Consider the following 22,003-nt stretch of genomic DNA (forward strand, 5'->3'; position numbering starts at 1 on the left):
CAAACCTATATGAAGATGCAGTTCTTACCACCAAGAGGTTTACAATCTGAAAGAACAGTGACCCACAAAGTGTGGGATCAGGGAGATTCAATCACAGATACGGTATTTTTAATATGCACTTATATCTGCCCTATTTAAATTATGATTGTAAACAGATAAAGGGTCAACTATCCTCCATTGCCTCTCAATTCAGCCATCATAATTTGGTTGATTTTTTCTTTCTGGCATTCAGATCGTCACAACTGGGTAGTTTCGGGGTCAGAGTCCCAGTGAAGAAGCAAGTGTTCGACAGCAAAACCAGTTTACAGAAGGGAAGCCACAGATGGCTCCATCTCTGATTACCGACAACCATAATGAGAACATCCTGCACTTTGGTCTATCAGTTTTCTAGACTGGAGGGGGCTGTCTTATTGCTCTTCTAGACACTCCCTCCTCCCCTGCACATCTGGTACCAGGCAGAAGGTCTATAATCTTTTCAAGCCAATATATTGTTTTACAGGTTGATCCAACAAGGTAGACAGACGAGAACTCATCGCCCAGATGGTCTGTAATATCTGGAAGCGTATTGAGTGAGCTCAGGGCCAGCCCAGTTTCTCCACAGTTCTCCCAAACAGGGCTTTGGAGCTCCAGCTCCAGGCAAAAACCTGCAGCTCCACTGCTCTGGAGCTGCTCCACGCTCCAGCTCCGGGCTCCACTCCAAAGCCCTGCTCCAAAGTGCATCTGAACAGGATCCTCTGTCTTGTTCAGGGATGGCCACATAATGAGAGGACAAAAAGGGACCTCTTCAATACACCTCTACCCCGATATAACGCTGTCCTCGGAAGCCAAAAAATCTTACTGTGTTATAGGTGAAACCACATTATATCGAACTTGCTTTGATCCGCTGGACCGCGCAGGTCCCCCCCCCCCCGGAGCGCTGCTTTACTGCGTTATATCTGAATTCGTGTTATATCGGGCCGCGTTATATCGGGGTAGAGGTGTATTATGGGTGACACCTCTGGCTTCAGGTTCCCTGGATCATGCCAGGAAAATGCCCAATTAGGCTTACACATTCCTAGTGGCGGGGTAGGAGAGATGCTTCTCAGGCTTAATAGCTACTTGGTTTAGTAACATGCAGTGTTTTGCTGGCTTAACAAAATGCCATTTCCCCAGACTGCACTGGACTCTGCTTTTCCTGCAAGACACAGCCACCCCATGAACATCAAGGCCTGTCCCTCCCATTCAGTGATTCTGCCACAAGGCTTTCCAAAGAAGGTACAGGGACTCTGCTGTTGGTCACTATGTGAAAACAGCTGCTCAATTCATGAGGCTCTCAACTGTGTGTAACATCCAATCTGTTAACCGTGTCAGCCGTCACCATTTGCAGTGAACTAGGTGTGCCTTGTGTGGTGCAGTGTGCTGTGCATGGTGTTCCATGTATGGCGTGATGTGCCCTGTCAGTGTCAATCGATACTCACTCCAGGGTGCCCTGGAGGGTGTACCATGTACAATATACTGTATGTGTTGGGCCAGGCCAGGGCTTACTCCTTATTTCAGGCCCCGATTGTTACATTTTTCCAGGTGTTGGTGCCATATAGAGCCTACACTGAAACCTGGGATTGTTGTTTATACTCCAGATTTTTGTATAGTCACACCTACTTCTGGAGAAAGTGAATCTGCATCCCAGACAAGCTGGCATAGTCTCTGCCATGATCTCATTTATGGCTTCTGTAGCCGAATGGAAGGTTACAAACTGTCTGCAAGAACTTAACAGCAGAGTTAACTCCCTAAAGCAGCTGGCAGCATCTCAATTTGTTGCCCAAATGTTTTCCAGTCTCTGGACTCTGGGGTGAAAGCGCTAATAAAGGTGCTTCATCATTACCTAATATTAATAGAGCAAGCCACCCACTAAATTCTCCTTGGGACCAAGAAAAATGGAAAATTCTTCTCAGTGAATTTGGTTTGGCATTATTTGAACAATATATTTTACAGATTAAATACTATGGATGCCCCAGGTTGCAAAGCTGGTCAAGCTCATCTCTCTATGTTTTGTCATTTAAAAAAAAAATCCGGAGTTGGGGGCTGCCTGCCTTCCCTGTGGCTGAAAAATATCTCTTGACTGTAGAGATTATAAGCAGATCATATTTAATCTGCTATAAAACTCATAAACCAAATTGTAAAAAAATCAAAGACCACTTGAGACATCTGTCACCTTTCTATGCAGATGAGTGCTTTGCACTTGCATGCATTTGATTTTGCTTAACTACATTTCTGTCTCATTTTTTATGTCTTAAACTCAATTGATGCAGAGAGATGACCATAATATCCTCACTTGTTAATGCTCAGATATCTGCTACAAATATGTATTTACTATATAGCACTTTCTGCATTAAAAAGTAGATCATAAATAGGGCCTGGTTTTGAGATTAATAGCTGAGGGTTTGATTATAATGTCTTTTGCAAAAGCTGAGAACATTATTTCTCAGCTGAGGTCACATTTCTGCCCCAGGAGGACCTTTTATCTAGCTCTTGCTTGAAAACCTAAAGGCACAATCTATTTTATTTATTAAAACTTGTGATTGAATCTTAACTGCATTCACTCTGTTGGCCATTTTGTGTTCCAAAAGCAGGACAAGACCAAGGATTCACGAGGGACGGGCTTGAGTGCACATAAGCAATGTTGCCAGCCCTCATGATTTTATTGTGAGTCACACAATAGTTGTCATTTATCTTTAAGCCTCAGCCCTTGCAATCATGTGATTACACAAGAATCTCAGCTTTTATTAAATAGTAAAAAATAATGTAAGTTTTGAGCCATTGTGGTTGGAGAAAAGCTTGAAAACGTTGATCACCAGACAGCAAATAAAAAGAACCTAAAATGTATTAATTTTTTTTTAAATCATATGATTGTTAAGCCACTCTCATGATTTTTGGGGCCCAACTCATTTTTGAAAGCTTGGGGTTGGCAATGTTGGTGGATGACCTGTAGCCCGAGTTTCTGAATTTTTGCAGGCAATAATGCATACTCTTTGGTCCCATGATTTTGTTCCACCCAGTTGTATTAGAGAGAACACTATCAAAGCATACTATATCTGTGCATTGATAACCACTCCAGAGCCTTCTGCTTTTTTATATTTGGGCAGGAAACAATTGTGTGTTTTAAATATATTGTCTTGCTCAGAAATGCATGGCCAAAACCACGTGATGAAATCCAAAGGAGCAGCTTGAGTGTCACTGGGCAGTTCTGGGATTGCTGCATATCTTTGCAGAAAGAGCCTGGATCTGCTAATCTTCTGGCCACACTGTAAGACTCCTCATTTTTTTCCTGGGCATTTGACAAGGGGGTGGGCTGAAGTTTGATAAGTTGTTCACTAATCACCTGCCAACCCTGCAATGCCTGTCAAGCATTGGGTAAAAGTAGAAAGGCCAAACTTTGCTGGAGCAACCCATTGTTTGATGGACCTAGCTAGAGATACATCTAGGTGGCACTCAGTCAGGAGGCTACATCCTGTTTGGGATGTGCCCCTTGACAATGGTGATGGGTTGAAGTCTGATGGATCGGCTAGCTGTAATTTTTCTCTGCAGAGCTTCTTTGTGTTAAATTGTTTTTTGGAAGTTGCTTCCCTTTTACCTCTTTACTTTATCCCACGGCACACAGAGCCCTGCGTAGGTGCTGTATAAATATAACTAATTATCTAAGGGCCTGGTTGCAGCTTCCTGTCGCTGTACTGGAGCTGGGTTTGCTGAGCGTGCTGCTTTTTCTCCATGGCTTCACAGCAACAATGAAAGTTATAGCTAGCAGCGGTTCCAGCCTTTCCTCCAACTTTTCTTTCTGAAGTAAGCCAGGAATCTGCTATCTGCTAACCTCTCCCCTGCACACTCTCCCCACCCCCACACAGCACAGGGCGTGCTGTGTTTGGTAGGTTTGAAAGTCTCTTGTACCAGCAGGCGCTGTGTGAGACGCAGGGCCCAGGGCCGCTGGCTGGAAATAGGTTTCAGATGTTCACCCCCTGGTTCCTGGGCCTGCATCCTGTGAGCTGAGTCGTTTCTATAGGAACCGTGTGACATCTCGCCTGCTACTCCCTCAGTGGCTCCCTCACGAGCATGCTCAGTACGAGTCTTGACTTTGGCTCAAGTATCCTGTTTGCAGTAACGGGCTGCACATATGAGACTATGAATAAGGTCCCCGATGAGCTCCAACTCTTTGTCTTTGAAAGGAGGAGGAGGAGGAGAAGGAGATCGCGCCCTGAGCTGGAGGATCTGCTCTGTGTGCTCTGAGAACGTGGCTCGTGAAGAATGCTTGCCTGTTTGGCCAGGGGGAATTTACTGGATATACTGCAAGAGGGCTTCTCAGAGGTAAATGCATGTCCCAGGTCTCATACAGACCCTTACAGGGCAATGCAGCTTTCTGTTACATAGCATCTCTCATAAAGCTATGTCCCTCCCAGTGCTTCGCAGAACTAATAAGAAACTGGGAGAGAGAAATTATCCTGGAAAAGGAGAAAGAGATGCTTGGTGACACAAGGGCATACTAGGCAGTCCAGCTGGCATTCTGCAGATTTGCAGTAGTTTAGAAGAGTTTGTGGGTCCTTAACTGCTGGTAGTTTCTGTGCAAAATGCTGCAGAAGCATTTACTCTGGGATCAAAACGTAATATAAAGTGCAGCAAGGTCAGGAGGGAACAGTTACCCTTTAGAATTGGCTGCTCCTCTTGTGCTCTGTAGGTCTCTGTATTTGAATTGCTGTTGGAAAGGCTGTAAGTCTGTTTTAAGGGCATGCAGAGTTATTGAGAGTGGGTGGCATGTTGTGGTTTGTGTGGTTCGTTTTTCATCCTGATTTGTAGGTTAAATAGCCAGGGATTGAAACTCAGCTTGGACGGGAGGAAACTATCATTTTTAAAGTGCGTCTAAGTTCCTTGTTTTGATCGCAGGGAGCCAGGTGAGTTTTGAATCACTGAGTGAGACCTGCCAAGAAGTCACTGAGATACAACTCCTGAGACTACATTGGGAAGTGGATAGTTTTATACCTCCCCTCTTTAGGATGCACAGAAAGTTAGTTTAAATGAACTTTGTCTAGTTGCCATTTGCCTCTGTGTGGCCCCAGTAAAAAATGCCAGGACAGCCCGTGCTGGGCTGGTTCTGTGGGCAAAGTGTGCTGCACCCCATACACCACAATAAGGAGGCGTTTCCTGTCTGTAAGATGAGAAGGAAGGAGAATAGGGAATTAAGGATTTCCTGCTGTTTCCTTCCTCACATGGAAGTGATGGAATCTTGTCACATTTTATTCCTTCCTAGATAGAATGGCTTGTTTTGTTTGTATTTAGTATTTCTTCATCCATTCCAAGCCCCATCATCACATGACTTTTCTTTGTCACCATCCTCAGCCACAAACACAGGTCCCTTCTGGGCTTGGTAGGCCCAGACAGAAAACGGGGGGACAAGAAGGATCTGAGCCTTCAGCTTCATGGCAGGCCACATTTATCTCTTTTAATATTCTACTGATTTGAAAATCCCTCCTGCTTAACAGTATAAATATCCTTCCCCCTCCTCAATACAGCATCCCTATACCAGGCCCTCCTGCCTGACCTGTACCAAAAACCCCATCCCTATATCAAACAAATGCAGTTTTAGTGTAATCCACTGGTCAGTGTGTGTTATCTCTTCTGCGCTCATTACAAAGGATGTCAGTCTGTTATAGCTCTGAGCTAGAGAGCCGGGTTCTTTAGCTTAAGCTGTAGAGACTCCTGCTTTCAGCCCTCTTCAGTTCCTGGTGTCAACCAAAATGGTGGCCATGAAACAAGCGTTCTCCATGTGGGAGCAGAAATCAGTCTCTTTGCAATGTCTGCTCCCACCCATACTGTCTGGTATCATCCAAGGGCTGTCCTGGTAGCCATGGGGAAAAAAACAAAAGCCCTTTCCTCTCCCAGTTTAATAGTAGCAACTCCGATAGTCCCACTTCGGTCTAGCCGTGGGGCAGAGAAACAAGACTGGGATTCCCCCTTTAATCTCCTGCATGGCAGCTGAGTGCACGAGGCTAGCCCATGCACTGCAAGTTAAAACTAAAGGCAAGTTAGTAAAGTGGGACAGTATCATTATCCCCATTTTACAGCATGTCATCTGTATAGCTGGGAATGGAACTAAAAGTCCCTATTCCTTATCCTCTGCTCTGACCCACTAGACACACTCCCTCCACAGTACTTCCTTATGCCTTAAAAGGGTTGTTTATAGACCTCCCACAGCTTTGAAACAGTGTCCCCCAATGTCTGTGCAGCCCTTATGTGTAGGCAAAAGTCGTAGTGACGGATGCCAACCCAGCATGCTGATGTCAGGAGCGCTGAGAGTGAGAAACTTCTCAGCATTGGGGTAGAGTATAAAACCAGGTCCACGCTAAAAAGTCTTAGACCCGATTTCACACAATGGGCCAATTGTGGTACTGAAGGAGCCACCATACCAACTTAACTGCTGTTATGCCCCTTGTAGCGCATCTCTCCCGTGAACCGGTGGCTATAACTGGAATTATGTACCTTGCAGAATGTGGGCTCCATTTCCAAACCTGTGCATGGAAGATGAACACGCACATACAGTACGCACAAACACACAACTCATTAGTATGCATACAGATGCACGCACAGGGCTCAGATGCACCCACTGTACAGGCAGTCCTCCAGAGCAGGTGTGGTTCCGGCTTAAGCAGAAGTCAATTTGCACATGGGAATTTGCATGTAGCCTGTAAACTGAGTTGAGTAGGTGCCTTTGTTTCCTTCCCTCCCTATCCGTCCTGCTGGCTAAGTACCAGGCTCATTAACCCAGGAGAAGGGATTGAAATGTGCCATTATTGCCCTTTCTGCAGCTGGTGCCTGTTCTGCTTCACAGATCACCTGTCAGAAGGTGCTGTCTCAGTGACTAACATAATCCCTGATTGCAGAGGGGCCCTTCAAACTGCAATTCAGGACTGTTTTCCTTCCCTTTTAAAGTCCCTAGGCCAAGAGAGGCTGCAAGTATGTCATCTGGACACATCTAAAGCAGAGTGAGTTTTGTTTAATGTTGAAATGCAGAAAGCTCTCCCATGAGCATCATACAACTCCTGCTCCTTTTTCATTAATGGAATATTCTGCTGTGAAGGTGCTTCCCTGCTGTTTGTAAAGGCAGCTTTTGCTGCTTTGAGGCCGTTAAATAATTCAGACCCGCAGCTGGACGGCAGCACGGGAATGCATGGTGGCTGTAAGTGGCAGGTTATAACAGAGTACCCTAGAGGACAGGATCTACTTTGTGATGATGCAATCTATGTGGTCTCAACTCAGCACCTCTCTCACTGAAGAAATGCAGCTTATTTAGGACATGAGCACAGACTTCTGTCAGTTGTTTCAGACTGATGGGGAATTCAGAGCTTCAGTGAACATGTCAGAAAAGGCCCTGACAGCTCCAAGCAGTTAATGCTCCTGAACTTCAACAATTATTATCCCGTCCATACTTTCCTTTGGAAGTAGGAGGATCATTTCCTTTGACAGACTCAGTAGATGGCTGTTTATGAGCAATGTGTTGCCTAAAGTGGCTGTTTGCTCCTTCCAGGCTTATGTTTGAAGAACATGCATGGTCTTTGCATAGGGCTGGCTCCTCCTTGGAGGATGAAACATTGAGGACTCTTCCAGGACCCCTGTGTGAATCTTGTCTGAATCAGAGTGCCACTGCCTGACAGCAGCAAAGAGCCTCAGAATTGCCACTTAGTTGTGGGAAATAATAATAGTCCCTGCGCTGCTGGGTTTTAGCTGAGTGATTGCTGTGATGGGAACTGCCTGACTTTTATGCATGCACAGTCTGTCTTATTGCATTAACAGGGTTTGTTATATCTATTTTTATACGTAGGTTCTTAAATAGGACCCATCTCTGTGAGATCCAAGTGCCAGAGCCTATTTTTTTTTAAGTTAGAGTAATTTTCTGGCATTGAAGAGTCTCTCTCCAATGTGGTTCTCTCAGCTTTTCTGTTCCTCTTGGTCCATGATAGATCTCTCTCTCTCAACTGTTGAGATCTTAGCAGAAAAAAATCTGCCCTAGGTATCCCTTTGTAATGAATACTGTTTTTGGCTAACAGGATTCACCATGGAGAGCTGTTTTTTACTTTTTCCTGTCTCCCTGTCTGTAGTAGCTCAGATCATTAGGGTCACTCCTATCCCTGTATACTTGCTATGGGACCATGACTCTTGATATGCAGTGGCTCAACTGAGGCTGGATTCCAATGACTAGGCTATATGTGACTCCTTAGAGGCTTTGATATTTTCCACATAATGGGCTTGATTCTGGCCTCACACCAGTTTTACTCTAGTGTAACTCCATTGAATTTGGAATTCCTGTTTTACACTGTTGTAAATAAGTGGAGAATCAGGTTCAAGATGCTTAAGGCTTGTTCAGATCAAGAAAGGCAGGGAGATGAAAGAACTGCTAATGCCACATAGCCCTGCCAGGTTGCCCATCTGGTCTGTGAGATGCCAGGCAGCTGCTGCTTGGTAATTCTGCTGTACCACAAGTACCAAGCATCAGAAAACACAGCTGGGGTTTACCAGACATTGATTTACACTGAGAGATTCTTTTGTTCCTACCAAGGTACTGTGATCCCTCAGTGCTTGGCCAAGTAGGGTTTCTTATCACTTTGACAGAAGAAGCCCCTGTGCCTGGCCAGCAGCAGGGCTATTAACAGAGGAAAGATGCCTTGTGGTTAAGGTACAGAATTAGGATTCAAGCAGCCAGGGTTCTATTCCCAGCTCTGACAGACTCACTCAATGACCTTGGGCTAGATTATGCATTGATTCCTCGGCAGCAGCTTTGCCATCCTTTTGCAGGCTATATTAATAATAATATTAACAGTTAAGTAGTTATTGATATTTCCATAGACCTTAAAGTGCTTTCCCGAGAAAGGTAAAAATTGTTATCCCCACTTTACAAATGGGAAACTGAGGCAGAAAGAGGAGAAGTCGCTTGCCCAAGTTTACAGTGAGTCACTGGCTAGGAATACAATCTAGGTCTCCTGACTCCCAGTCCAGTGTCCTGTTTACTAGATCATGCTGCCTCCCTGGCTACTTCCTCTCCTTGGAGGGTAGATGTTTTGTCTTGACATAGCATCATCAACAGCACTCTTCAGTCACATTGTGCCCAGCCTTTTCCCAAGGACACAAGGTTCCTGACTCCCTTTCTCCTACATCGTATGCAGAGCTGGCCGCTGTCTAACCCTGAATATAAAGGGCCAATGTTCCTTTTCTTCCTTGAAGTGTTGGATAATGTTTCATCCAGATTTGATCTGACAGACTTTAAACTAAGTCTTTGATTTGTTTGAATTGGTGCAGTGGGACCACTTGAGATTCTGGGTGAAAGAAGCGTCTACTCCAAGATACTGGCAGCAACCATTCGATGATCTCTGACTGTTAAGGGCAAAGCCTGTTACATGTGGGCTTGAATGGAAACATTATGTTTATTTAAAGAAAAAAGGCTTTGAAAAACCAGCCTGGAGAGGAGGCGGTGGCACTAAAACACTCTCTGCAAGGTGCCAGAAACTATTCTTGAGGCAACAGCTTGGGAGGGGAATGACGTGTTGTGTGGGGAGTTCAGCAGTCAATTTAAAATGAAAAAACTCTGGCATCTTGCCTTTTAGTGACTTTCCTTCTTGTTGAACTTCAGAGGTAATTATATCCTGCAGAAGTGCTGAGATGTATTTAACCAGATGGATGCCCACTGTAGATTTCAGGCATAGCATCAATGCACAGAGCTGCCTGTCTAGGATGTGGTCAGCACTTGCAGGGCCTTTAGAAACAGTCTGAGGGGCTAAAGGTACGTGCATAGGAAAATAGCATAATCACAGGGTCTGCCCATCATGTTATGGAAGTGACATGCAAAGTTCCCAGTTGAGGAAAGCAGGATCAGGTGCCACGTACAAAAACACCCCACCGCAGGCAGGAACAGAGTGAGAATTCTAGTATCACAGCTACCATATGTGTTGGTACGGTCTTTTACCAGATGTTGGGGAAGCAACCATTTGGGCAGAGCCAAAGGAAGATAGAGGTTGCTTACATTGAGGGAAACAAAGGAATTCACAGGGACATTTCTCCCACGTGTGTCCTGCAAAAGTTTAAATACCCTGTTAGTCTATAGTGATAACAATGATTGATACTCAGATGTCTATTACAGATCATTCTTCTCTGCGGTCTCCTCACTTAGGCATGGTTTCATCGGAGGAGATTTAAGGGGAGTTGTTATTAGATTGCAGCAAACTGAAATGAAGTTGTGGTCAGTAGAGTGTGAGTGGTGGTGCTGGCTTCTGTGTCATGTGTGATTTAAAAAAACTGTAGTAAAAGTGGTCAAGGAGTTAAATGGGTTACAGTGAGTATTATGGATGGGAGCCATGCTCCACTCCTCCCTTACTTCCTAGTTACTTGGTGCCTGTTTTCCCCCACTCTGTTATGTAGCTGAATAAAGCAGCTTGTTCCCAGCCGGTAGTACTGTAAGTAGTTTGTTTCTTGTGCACTTAGCACTCCCTTTACAAATAATAAATAGAAATATAAGTTTTTATTTATCTATAGCACCTTTTCCAAATGGATCCCAAAGTGCATCACTGATTGTACAAAATATCTTTATACATATGCACATGCAAGAATCACTTCACCCAGCACTGAAATGTAATCATCTCTAGGGTGGAACAGGACAGCTATTTAGAACATGACTGTGCAAGAGTTTAGGATAGGAAGTGAAGAATTAAAACTGTGGGGGAGATAAAGGGAGGCAGAATATGAATACTTGAGGTAGAAATTGTTCAGGACGCTGGCATTAAAACCCAATTCTTGCAAAAAATGGGTTGTAATAAATGATGACAAATGTTCAAGATCTCAGTTTTATATCTCAGGGGAAAGATGGCACATCCAGCAGCACATCTAGTGACAGTTTGAAGTATTAGCTCCCAGTCTCCTAAAGAATCAGAACTGAGGTAGGTAGCTGGGGCTTTGGGCAAGGCCCAATTTCATTTGATGCACAGTGGTGCCAAAGTGGTTAAATTGTGAATTTGACAGCCTCTCCTGGCTGTGAGCCACTTCATCTCTGCTTGGAAACAGACTAAAATATAAGGGAAATGTTCCAGCTATTTTTAAATGTACAGAACCTGTTGCTAAGCACTAGTGCTGTGTACTCTCAGCTCAAGGTGTCGTTATCCCTATAGCAGCAACAGCCCAGAGTGCAGCAAACATGTTGAGGAGAGGGGTTGAAATGGATTTGTTCTCAGATTTATTGGCCTCATCACACTGCTCCTGATTCCCTCTTTCTCATCTCCTGGCCTAAATGTACAAAGGGTGTGTGTGTGTGTGTAATAGGTTGTGGTGCGGCCTGCCTAGCCATTGTGTACGTTACAGCAGCCTCAGGACTCTAACTTACTCTAAGTGCCCACGGCCCCAGAGGGTGCGACATTTCAGTCACCCTGCACCTGCTTTCTCTGGCAGGCCCTGCCCGAGGCTTGTGGGGGAAGGTTGGCGTAGAGCTATTCTACCAGCTCTGTGCCAAGTGGGGCCCCATACATGTATTGGGGGGGGGGGGGTCAGTTCCACAGCTGTACAGCCCTTTATGCTTCTAGAATGGTGTAAAGGGGCCACGCAGCTGAGCCAAGAATTGGGCCCACAATGTTTGGGGTTTCGCACTGTACTTGGGTCCAGATTAAAGAATTTTGGCACCCTGTGCACTATGGAAATTGGGGGCTTCCCCTCCTTTCTTAAAGCACCCCTCCCTTACCTATCCCATCCCAGAATGCCACTCTTTCACCACCCCATACACAGATCCTCAAATGCCTTGTCCCTCCCACCCCACACACAGACCCCTGAATTGCCCCCATCCCAGATATACCCCAACAACCCTCTTCAAGCCCTCACTTATCCTGATATTCTAGTAGCCCTGACATACATCCCATTCACTGCAGCCCCACTGTCCACAGCCCTCAGCATCCTGGACCCCAAACCCAACAACCCCCATTCATCCACAGCCCCGCTACTCTCCACCCTCACCCACATAGCCCACCAGCAATGCACTTCCAGCTCCTTACCCACTGCCCCCGGGATCCTCCTGGGCACTCACCAGCATCCCCCTGGCTCAGCGCTCTGCTTCTGTCCTGGTTTAGGGTGGCTCCTCCTGATCCCGGCCACTCCGCTCTGCTCACTTCCCCCACCCGACCTGTACTCATATAGCCCCATCAAGATGGAAGGGCAGCTGGGCCAAATTTGTGTGAGTAGCTGCGCCACTCAGTTTTGTTTTTGTTTCTGGGTGATCAGGGGGCCCCCTGAGATAGGGGCCCTGTGCATGTGCACCGAGTGCTCATTGATTAATCTGGACCTGACTTTACCATAATAAAAATAGGGTCTGTCATTCCCAATTACTCTTCTTTGGCTCTAGAAATGGTATTTCTGAAAATAACATATTTGAAAATTTGCCAACAGTCTCAGACTCGCTGGCTCCCTGGGCTGTACCCAGCACTGCTAAGGCCTGAGTCTGCATGGACAGAAGAGAGAGTGTGGGGTTTGCAGCATCACTAATAAGTCAGTGTGGACATAAGAAGCTCTTGAGTGACAGAAAGTGTTAAAATTACATTTCAGGCATGATTTTCTGATCAAAACATGAGAGACTCCAAATGGTTAATTCTCAGAGCTCTGGAGGCTGAATGAAGAGGATTATTAGCCAGTGCCTTTGGGTATTATATGCTGCCACTCGGGGGTTGGACCTGGAATGAGCAACTACTCCGTTGTTATCACATTGGCCCTGCCCCTTCTATTGGCTGGAGTCTGATTTTCTTGCGGGAAATATGGGGATACCCCCCTTTGAAACCCAAGATTCCCATTATTAAGAGGGACCTTGGTTGTGGCTGAAAGAAAGGGGGAAATCTCTGAGAGAAATTGTCATAGACAAATGCTATGTTGGGTGGTTGGGAGCTCTGGAAATTCTTGCCCTTGTTTTCTTTTGGCTAATGTGTGAAGTGCACTTTTAGCCCATCACCTTGTCCTTCACATACCTCTTGGAGCTTGAGTTGGCATTTGAAGCTCTGCCAACAAGCTGCTCCCTCATAGACCAAACAATCTTCACAGGCCAGTAATTTAGTTCCCTCCCTGGAGCAAATGGCAGCCTAGCTGGGATTCCGATGGTGGCTGTCATTCCCACCCAGCCATTACTGCCAGGACTTGAGCAAGTGATTTCAGAAGTAAAGATTCCAGCTCCTCTGTACTTGGAACCAGACATACTGTTCTGCCAAACCAGGAGTTTTAAATGGAGGGTTAGAGATGTTACTGTGTGAGATCTGTATTTAGAAAGGTGAGTTTAGACGGCTGGGTTTAGAACTCTGCTTAGTCAATTACACACATCCTGACCACACAGAACTGACTGGAATATCCCTTCAACAATTAGAGAGACCTGGTCAATGGCTTTCTACAGCTTTGGGCACATCCAGTCTAAAGTCTTTGGGCTGAATTCTGCTGTTGGTCATGGCCACACCCCCCCAATAACTTCAGAGGGGCTCCCTGGTATAAAGGAGGGCAGAAGTGGACCCAGTGCTTCTATTTTTTTTAAAAAAAATCCAGCTAATTAAACTGGGGACCATTGTTTGAGATTAATTTACTGATCTGAAGCAACAATTTAGCTGAAGACCATAAAAACTAGAAGGCAGGCATGAAAATCCTGTTGAGTATGCCCAGCGTTCGGTGTTCAAGCATAAGAAGGGAAGGAGCCAAGACTAGGTGAACATTCAGGCTTTATTCCTTCCTCCACCTGTATTGTTTTCTCTCCTCAAGTCATTCCTGAAAGTAGAGTTCTGTAAGTGCCTAGGCATACTCATTCTATAGCACCCCTATTGGGAAGCTGTTATCCTCACACTCTGGAAATAGTGTGGTATATGGGGTTGGCTAGGTCGCTTCTCCCAGTGGTTTGAACCTTTTGGGTCTTCAAAACTGGGCTAGAAATCACATAGAGAACAGTTTTTCCAATCCTGGCTAGAATTCCAGCAGAACCCCCGGATGATATTTCTCTCCATATCTCAGCAAGTCAGTGAAAAGCACTTCTCCAAACACTCCAGAATTTTAAAAATGCCCACGTTCAATTCCAAATATGGGTGAAGGTTCAGGTAGTTCTTTTTTATTCTGACCTGATTCACCACCTCCCTGGATGCTATGTCAAGAATTTTGATGCAGCTTTGTCTTTTACAGCTCATGCACTATCTCTGCCTCCTTGTCTATGCAAAATTGCACTGTTGCCTCCTTTCCAGACAGTGCAGCCATGACTGAGGAATTCTGTGTGCTTGGGACAGGCCTTATACTGAATAAGAAAGAATTTACACTGGCCCAAACGTTGTTTTGAAAGAAATTGAATGTCAGGCTTTGAAGTGAACGTTTTATGAATGAGCGGCCTTGGCTGTAACACAACCCGACATAGACATTCTGGACTCACTCAGGCCCACAGTCCTGGGTTTCATTACATGGAGGCCAGATCCAGGCTGCTCCCGTGTATTTGTCAGCCTGAATCAGACCCAGGCATCTCTTTCCAGGATGAATCATTTTATGCTGGTCTGGAGGGTAACATTGTTCTATTTGTTTGTGGGGTTTTATTCTCTGCTTCTACAAAGACCTAGTCAAAACAAAACCAACAGAAACTCAAAGTGGAAGAACATGGGAGATTACAGAGATCATCTAATTAAGATAATGTCAGAGAGTTTAGAAACCATGCAAGGCCTTAAACACATTACGTCCTGATGCAATTAGGCTGGTCCTTGAGCTTCATTGCTGCAGACACTTGGCTCAGTGCTCTGAACATCCAGGACCCTGAATGCCTTTAATACTGAAACCAGCCCCACAGCATGAGGGCAGTGGGCACAGAAAGCTTCTTACTGATCTCGCTAGACTTGTTCTGTGAGCAGTGTTCATAAGATGTAAAGGAAAAGCAGAGGAAAGACTGCGAGACCTGTTACCATCCTAGATTGAACCCTCAAGCCCAGCCATGGGGAGAGATTCAGACTCTTGAGACCTTTTCTGTCACCAAATAAATTTGTAAATAAGGGAGACGCGCCTCTTCCCAGAAGCAGATGGCAGTGAGAGTCTATGGGGAAGAGGTAGCAAGAAGTTCAGAACCCAAGAAAAGTCAGGGATCTGGTATATCAACTATGCTGCCTACTGAAAGCAGAAGAGGCTGGATGAACTTCAAAACAAGCAGCCCCCAAACCTCTGAGAAAGTTTTGGAAGTTTCAAGGCAGTTATCCCTGCACTGTCCCATGCAAATGGGACTCTAAAAAGAGGTAAAATAAAGGGCAGACTAGTACACGAAGGCACAATAACCTGCCTTTAAAACATGATGTTTTGTTTACTGCCAGGCAGACATGGCTGACTCCCTACTGATACTGTGCTAGAAAGGGGAGGGAATCGAGCCCTAAGTGGCAGATGGTAAGTTACACTGGGCTGATGAGAATGCCTAGAGTTTATTCTGGTTTTCTAAGCAGGGTGTTTCGAAGGTCGTGGCATCATGTCTGGTTGCGGCAAAGGTGGTAAGGGTTTGGGAAAGGGGGTGCTAAGCGCCATTGCAAGGTGCTCCGTGATAACATTCAAGGTATCACGAAGCCGGCTATTCGTCGTTTGGCGCGCCATGGTGGTGTAAAGCGTATTTCCGGATTGATTTATGAAGAAACCCGAGGAGTGCTGAAGTGTTTTTAGAGAAGTCATCCGTGATGCTGTCACTTACACTGAACATGCCAAGTGAAAGATACTGACTGCCAGGGACATAGTCTATGCTCTGAAGCGCCAGGGTCACACGCTCGACGGATTCGGGGGCTAAGTTTCCATCCTGCTTTAAAGTTGAAACATCCTCAAAAATGCAGCTAAGGCTCATGTGAGATGTCACACTAGAAGAGCTAGTTATTTCTCTTCTCTCTCATCTGGGGAAAGGGGCAAATCAGCCAGTTAAGTGCCAGGTACAATCCTAATTCACTACAAGCCCTATATAATTTATGTACTTCGTTTTGAGACTGAGATGGGAGAAGCAGGAGGGGAATATTAATGCTGCTAATGCTGTTATGCTTTCCTTCTTTCCACCTGCAGGCTGATGCATGATGACATTGGGAAGAGATGGTGGTGGGTGGACTGCAGGCCAAGAGCTCCTGGCTTCTCTTGCCCTCACTATCTCTCTGGTCCTTGTGTAGAGGGAAAGCTCTGAGCTCCTGCTCTAGCACCGATCTCCATATTATCTGCAGTCTTTTAGTATAGAATTACATATTAACTTTTACTATAATAACTCCAATAGTACTTTCCCCTTCTATGACACCCTCCTTTCCAGGATGTCGACACATGTTAGCATGGTGGGGATTAATATCCCTCTTTTACAGACAGGGAAAACAAAATGGACAGAGAGTAAGTGACATGCGCAAAGTCACACATCATTTCTGTGACAAGGAATAGAACCCAGGAGTCTTGACTCCACAAGCTGACGCACTCATATGTATCTAAACTGTGTTATGTAAATATTAACACATGATGGGGCATGTGGTTTTTGAGAGAGCCACTTGCCTTTGGCATGTAATGAGGCATAAGTTTGAAGTCCAGAAAGGAAGTAAACAACACATCTGTTGTGAGTTCTCCCTCACATGCCTTAGTTATTCCCACCAATCTCTTGTAGCTTATCTACTCTTTACCTTCCTCTCCTTATTTGTCATTGGTAACAAACAGTATCATCTGGGTATCATCTTTGACTTCTTGCGCTCTCTTCCCCTGCACATCTAGCCCATATCCAAATCTTGCTGCTTCTTCCTTGATAATATGTCCATGATCCAGCTCTTTCTCTTTATCTAGACAGCTGAAACGCTTGTCCAAGTCCTCTTCATCTCCCACCTTGATTACTGCAACCTTCTGTATCCTGCTTCCTTAGCACTCACACTGTCCTCCATCCCCACAGTCCACTGAGAGTGAAGATATAAAAATCATTTTCCTTGATTGTCTCTCTGATCTTGTCACTCCTCTCTTTGAATCCTTCTCGGAGCTCCTACTGCATCAAGTTCACATTTCTGGTCCTCACTTTCAAGATCCTTCCCAGCTCTACCCCTTCCTGCTTGTTTGCCCGTGAGTTCTACCATGTCAACCCTGCCATCTCCGCTCTGCCAGCAGTGCCAGCCTCATCCACCTCTTTATCAGCTTCTCATAAAACAGTCTCTGCACCTTCATCCACACTGCTACTTACACACGGAAGACCCTCCCTGAACCAGTCTGTAAGGCTGCTCTACTGTCAGCTCTCTCCTCAAGACATACTTCTGCTGTGACTCTCCCAAAATATATCAGCCAGTTAATGACAGCTTGAGGGGCAGATGGGGATAGTTGACTCTTACTTCATCTATTTATAATGAAAAAAGCAAATTTGTATACAATTATATATATTCTATTGCATTCCTCTCCCTTCACCCTTTGTATGTCACTTGTCTCCTTAAATTATAAATTATATTGTCTTCCTGTGTGTTTGTACAGTGCCTAGCACAATGGGGCCCCAATCTTGACTGCACTCTCCAGACTCCACTGCAACATAAGTATTAGATAATACTAATTAACCGTAAGTGCCTCCAGTGCCTGAGAAGAGGCGCTCACCCTAAAGGGGTGTTTTTTGCACTGAAAATTTGTTATAGCTCCCTGTTACTGGAAGCAAAATAGTTCCTGGGGTGAGTAGTCCTGAGCCCTGCAAAATCTGTCCCATCATCAGTTGGGTGTGACCACCTCCTCAGTCTTGGGTACTTTGTAATTAAAATAGCAAAAATGCACACCTAGAAATATTGTACAGTTATGATCCTGCCCCTATCAGTGCTGTGCTCAGTGGAGAACTTTGAGAGTTCCCAGCTGTGATTCACCCGCAGAAGGAGCTACATGTGTCCACCACAGCAGATGGCCCCAGGGTCCGTTCCTTCAAACTCTGGCCCTGTCCTGAAAGATCTTTTAGGGACATCCATAGAGATCTGAATATAAGAGAAAAAAGCTGCCTGGGAGCTTCTGCAATCTTGGCCCCAGGCAGCTCCACGTAAGGCAGTTACTTTCCCATTCACAGAGCTCAGGTAAAGCAGGCCCTCTTTTGGAACACAAAGCCGTGTTAATTTAAATAGGATTAATCTTAACCCCTTTGCAATCCTAATAATCTGTGCTCTGTATAGTAAATCTTTGGGCTGAGGGTGATATGTTATTCCTAAAAAAAAATCCTCACTTCTGAGAGAAATTCAGATTGAGGTGTGGGACCAGAACCTGTTCCTGCCTCACAGAGCCCAGGATATGGCTGGACCAAAACTCAGCCTGTTAGTGACAGAGGTTGGGCAAGCTATTGAGCAGTCGCTGGTTCAAGGGTGAGTTCTTCGGGAAAAGAAGGAGGTTGGGGTGGCTAGATCAATAGCGGTTACCTCTCAGAACAGCCTGGGATGCAGCCATGAGCCAGACCTGATTATAAGACAGCAAGGGGAAGCTCCAGGGATTTGTTAAAGCCTGTGCTGTTTGGAAGCATCTGTAGTTGGCAGGAGCCAGCAGGGTAATGGTGTCACAGGAGCCAGTGTAATAGACGCTGTGGGAGCTTCCTCTTCCACTCAAAGAGCAAAGGTTCAACATTAGAATAGTTTAGGGTCTGAGCAGCTGTCAGGGCTATGGGCCTGAGCGGGCAGGGAAGCATATGGGCTTCCCCAGTCCAGGCCTGGGGCCCCTCTTTCTGCCTCCTCTACCAGACCTGGAGCTTCTTTCCGTGTCCCTGGCCTGGGCTCCTCTCTCTGTCTGTTCTGCTCCCATGCTTAGGACACCTTGTTATTATTTACTAGTATTGAAGTAGCACATACAGGGCCCCGGTCAGGATCAGGCCCCCATTGTGATAGGTGCTGCACAAATACAGAGTAAAAGATGATCCCTGTCCCAGAATTCTTACTGTCTAATAAAGACAAGACACCACAAGTGGATGTAACAAACAATCACAAGGTATGGGGAAGGGGGGATGAGGGAAAAGGTAATGACTGCTCTGTTCTTTCCATCTTCTCTCTCTCTCTCCAACCAGGCATGGGTGTCTTTTGCTGCATCAATCACTCTTCTTTCAGGCTCATCAATTCTTCTCACTCAGATTTGTGGTCTGTCAAGAGACACAACACAGAAGGTGAAGTCCAGGAGGAGTGGGGTGGAAAGATGGTTTAATACCACCTTGTGCCGCCTGGATTCTGAGCTGCTCTGGGGGCCAGTGGGGCCCCATTGTAAATCCGAGCAGCCCCAGAGGCAGCACAGAATGCTTTGACCACTCCCCATTCCCATGCCCAACATGCCCCCATACTGGGACTGCAGGAGGACACTGTGGAGTAAAATGTACGTTGGTGCTACACTGTTCCTGCACTTTGAGAATTCCTCTGGGCTACTGTGGCTCCTTCATGCCACCAGAGCAATTTAAAGAAGTTGTATTTAGGTTAAAAATCTTGTCCAGCGTCAGCCGAAGTGCCTGAGAAATGCTGGTTAAGGACTGACGACCAGTGTTGCAGAGACAGCAGCTCCTGAGTAATGGAAGAAGGGAGGGTAAGTGAGGGGCAAGCAAGCAAAAGACTGAAGCAGAAGAGAGAACACCCTGACTCAGTGGATATTAATTTAAAGAAGCTAAATGTAACACAGGTAATTTTGACAGCATTGGCTTAATGAGGCTGCTAGACCCTGATGCCTACTATGCTAGTGAGGTCTGTTGGGTGATTGTGATTCTCCAGAATAAAAGAATAGTGGGTAATTTTTAGACCTTAAATATCCTTTGCACAGATGAAAACTCATAATTAGCACTATGGAAAAATATTCCCTAGAGAGAGAGAGAGAGACTGGGAAAAGGGACAGACTGCAGACTCCAGCTTCCCTTTTTTATTGCCCACGGCTGGATCCAGACTTCAAATATTGTTACTAATCTTGGCTAATTATCCAAAGATTAAATTTTTCAGTGTCTTTTGCAGGAATTTCCATACAGACCGAAAACAAGTAGGGGAAAATGTGGACTGCTAAGGGAACAAGGAAACATGACTAGTTACATTCCCAGATAGTTCTATAAATAAACAGAAAGAGGAAGTAAAACATTACATCTGTGGGAAGAATTATAAAGCACACATTGTCTTTCCAATAAGTATCGTTTCGTACCTAGTACATACCTGTATCACATTGTGAGAAATCTGCCTGTCAGCATTTCTAACATGCTCATCACTTTACAAACTGGACACTAACATTTTGAAAAGTAGCCACTGATTTGGGGTAACTTATTTTTAGGGTATCTAACATGCTTGGGTCTGATTTTCAAAAGTGCTAAGCACCCACCATTCCATTGGAATGTAATGGGATCTGTTGGTGATTTTCAGCACCCCTGAAAGTCAGGCCCAATATCTCTCAAGCTGGGTCCATTAGAACTGAGGTGCACAATCAGAGTCCTTGTTTGAAAAATTTGGCCAGTTGTTATATATAATATGTGATTTATCTAAAATTAATAAACTAATTATCAGATTGGAAATGTCTTTTCTGCTAATTAAAATTAGTAGTGTAGTGTTATGGATAGAATTATTCTCCAGAGAAAATTCTTTTTGTGTGATTGCCAATTGATGCAGGATGCTAACAGAAGTTTACCAAACAGATTCCTGAGCAGTTAACTCCTGGAAGAACCTTAGACAGACAAAGAGACTCCAAATTATCCCCAGCCCGTTTTTCAGATTTTTGGGTACAGAAGAATGCAGAGAGAATGTCAAAGTTGTGCAGTGAATGTCATGACCTGTTTCCGATTTTGGAACAAGTGTAACTGTTTGTACCTTCAAGAATTGAATGGATACAAATACAGAAGTGGGATCTGATCTCATTGATGGGCATGGTGCAGGAAGTGTTTCTTTTGTCCTGAAGGATGAAATCTGCTGTGTAGAAATGCTTGTTTCCATTTGCAGAATACATCCTCACAAAATTTGCTCTCCTTTTTTCATTTACTGGAATATGGACACGTGGAGTTCTCTGTCTGGAGTAAAGGGCTTGTGGTTTTATCCCTTAGCGCATTTAACACCACTCTGCAATATTTAGGTCATTAAACTTTCATGTCTATTTTTTTCTTGGGAAATTCAGTCACCTGTTCATCTCAGCTGCCAGAAATAACAGGCTGCCGCTTGGGATTTTAGCTTTGCAGAAATCAGAGTATCTCTGGAGTCCTGCACTAAACTAATTAGCTAGTAGAGTTTTCTGGACACATAATAAGCTATTGATGAACAAACCAACAGTCTGAACTGCTCCAGGAAAATCTTATGCTCTGAATGGAAAAAAAAAATACTAAAAATGCTAATTAAATGGAAGTCTGCAGTATTGTAGCAGTAACTACTGTGAAATCCTTCCCTTTGTAATAGCGACATCACTATTGCACAGCCACAAAAAGTTGTCTTTTTTGGAGAGGATTATTTAAAGTGTAAATTTGCAGGGCTTTAGAAGTGATTTTCTAATAACGATACTAATTACTGCATACCAGTAAAAATGCCTACCCAAAAATAGTGATTTTTATTTTGTGTGCAACGAATGGGAGAAAACAAAGGGGAAAGTATTAAATTGTTAATTATAAGGCTGTATTTTTATATAACTTATTTCCTTCGTGTGAAAAAGGAGTTGCTTATAGGGAAAAGACCCACCGAATCTAATAGAATATGGCAACCTTTCTATAGTGTTTTGGACCATCCTATAGAATATAGTAGAGAATTATACCCCTAATGTAGATTCCTATAGGAAGATTAATAAAAAAAAGTGTAAAAAGGAGATCATTCTCTTTCATTTTATAGGTTTTGAAATAATTTCTATGTAACCCTGTTCAATCTCTATGGAACCTTATTGAATTGTATAGGACTTTTCCGTAAGGGTGCTGTAGCTGTTTCAGTGGGTAACAGATGGCTCTGTAAATAAACATCTCTCTCTTCCACTGATAGTTACTTGAATAAATTAAAGCTTCACTGAATCTTTGTGTAATAGAAGGTTTGAGTTCTGGTCTGTCCTTGAAATTAAATTGTGT

At 44.6% G+C, this 22,003-nt stretch overlaps 1 protein-coding gene across 1 annotated transcript in view; it reads left to right on the top strand.

The window, feature by feature from the left end:
* Nucleotides 1–4,162: 4,162 nt before the first annotated feature.
* Nucleotides 4,163–22,003, top strand: part of DIXDC1 (DIX domain containing 1) — a 52,993-nt gene continuing 35,152 nt past the window's right edge. The window contains exon 1 of the mRNA XM_024207170.3: nt 4,163–4,335. Coding sequence (XP_024062938.2) covers nt 4,276–4,335 — 60 coding nt within the window. The 5' untranslated portion in view covers nt 4,163–4,275. The remainder of the gene's footprint in view (nt 4,336–22,003) is intronic.

This window comes from Terrapene carolina, unplaced genomic scaffold (assembly GCF_002925995.2).
Source record: "Terrapene carolina triunguis isolate 2854851 unplaced genomic scaffold, T_m_triunguis-2.0 Scaffold374, whole genome shotgun sequence".
Lineage (NCBI taxonomy): Eukaryota > Metazoa > Chordata > Testudines > Emydidae > Terrapene > Terrapene triunguis.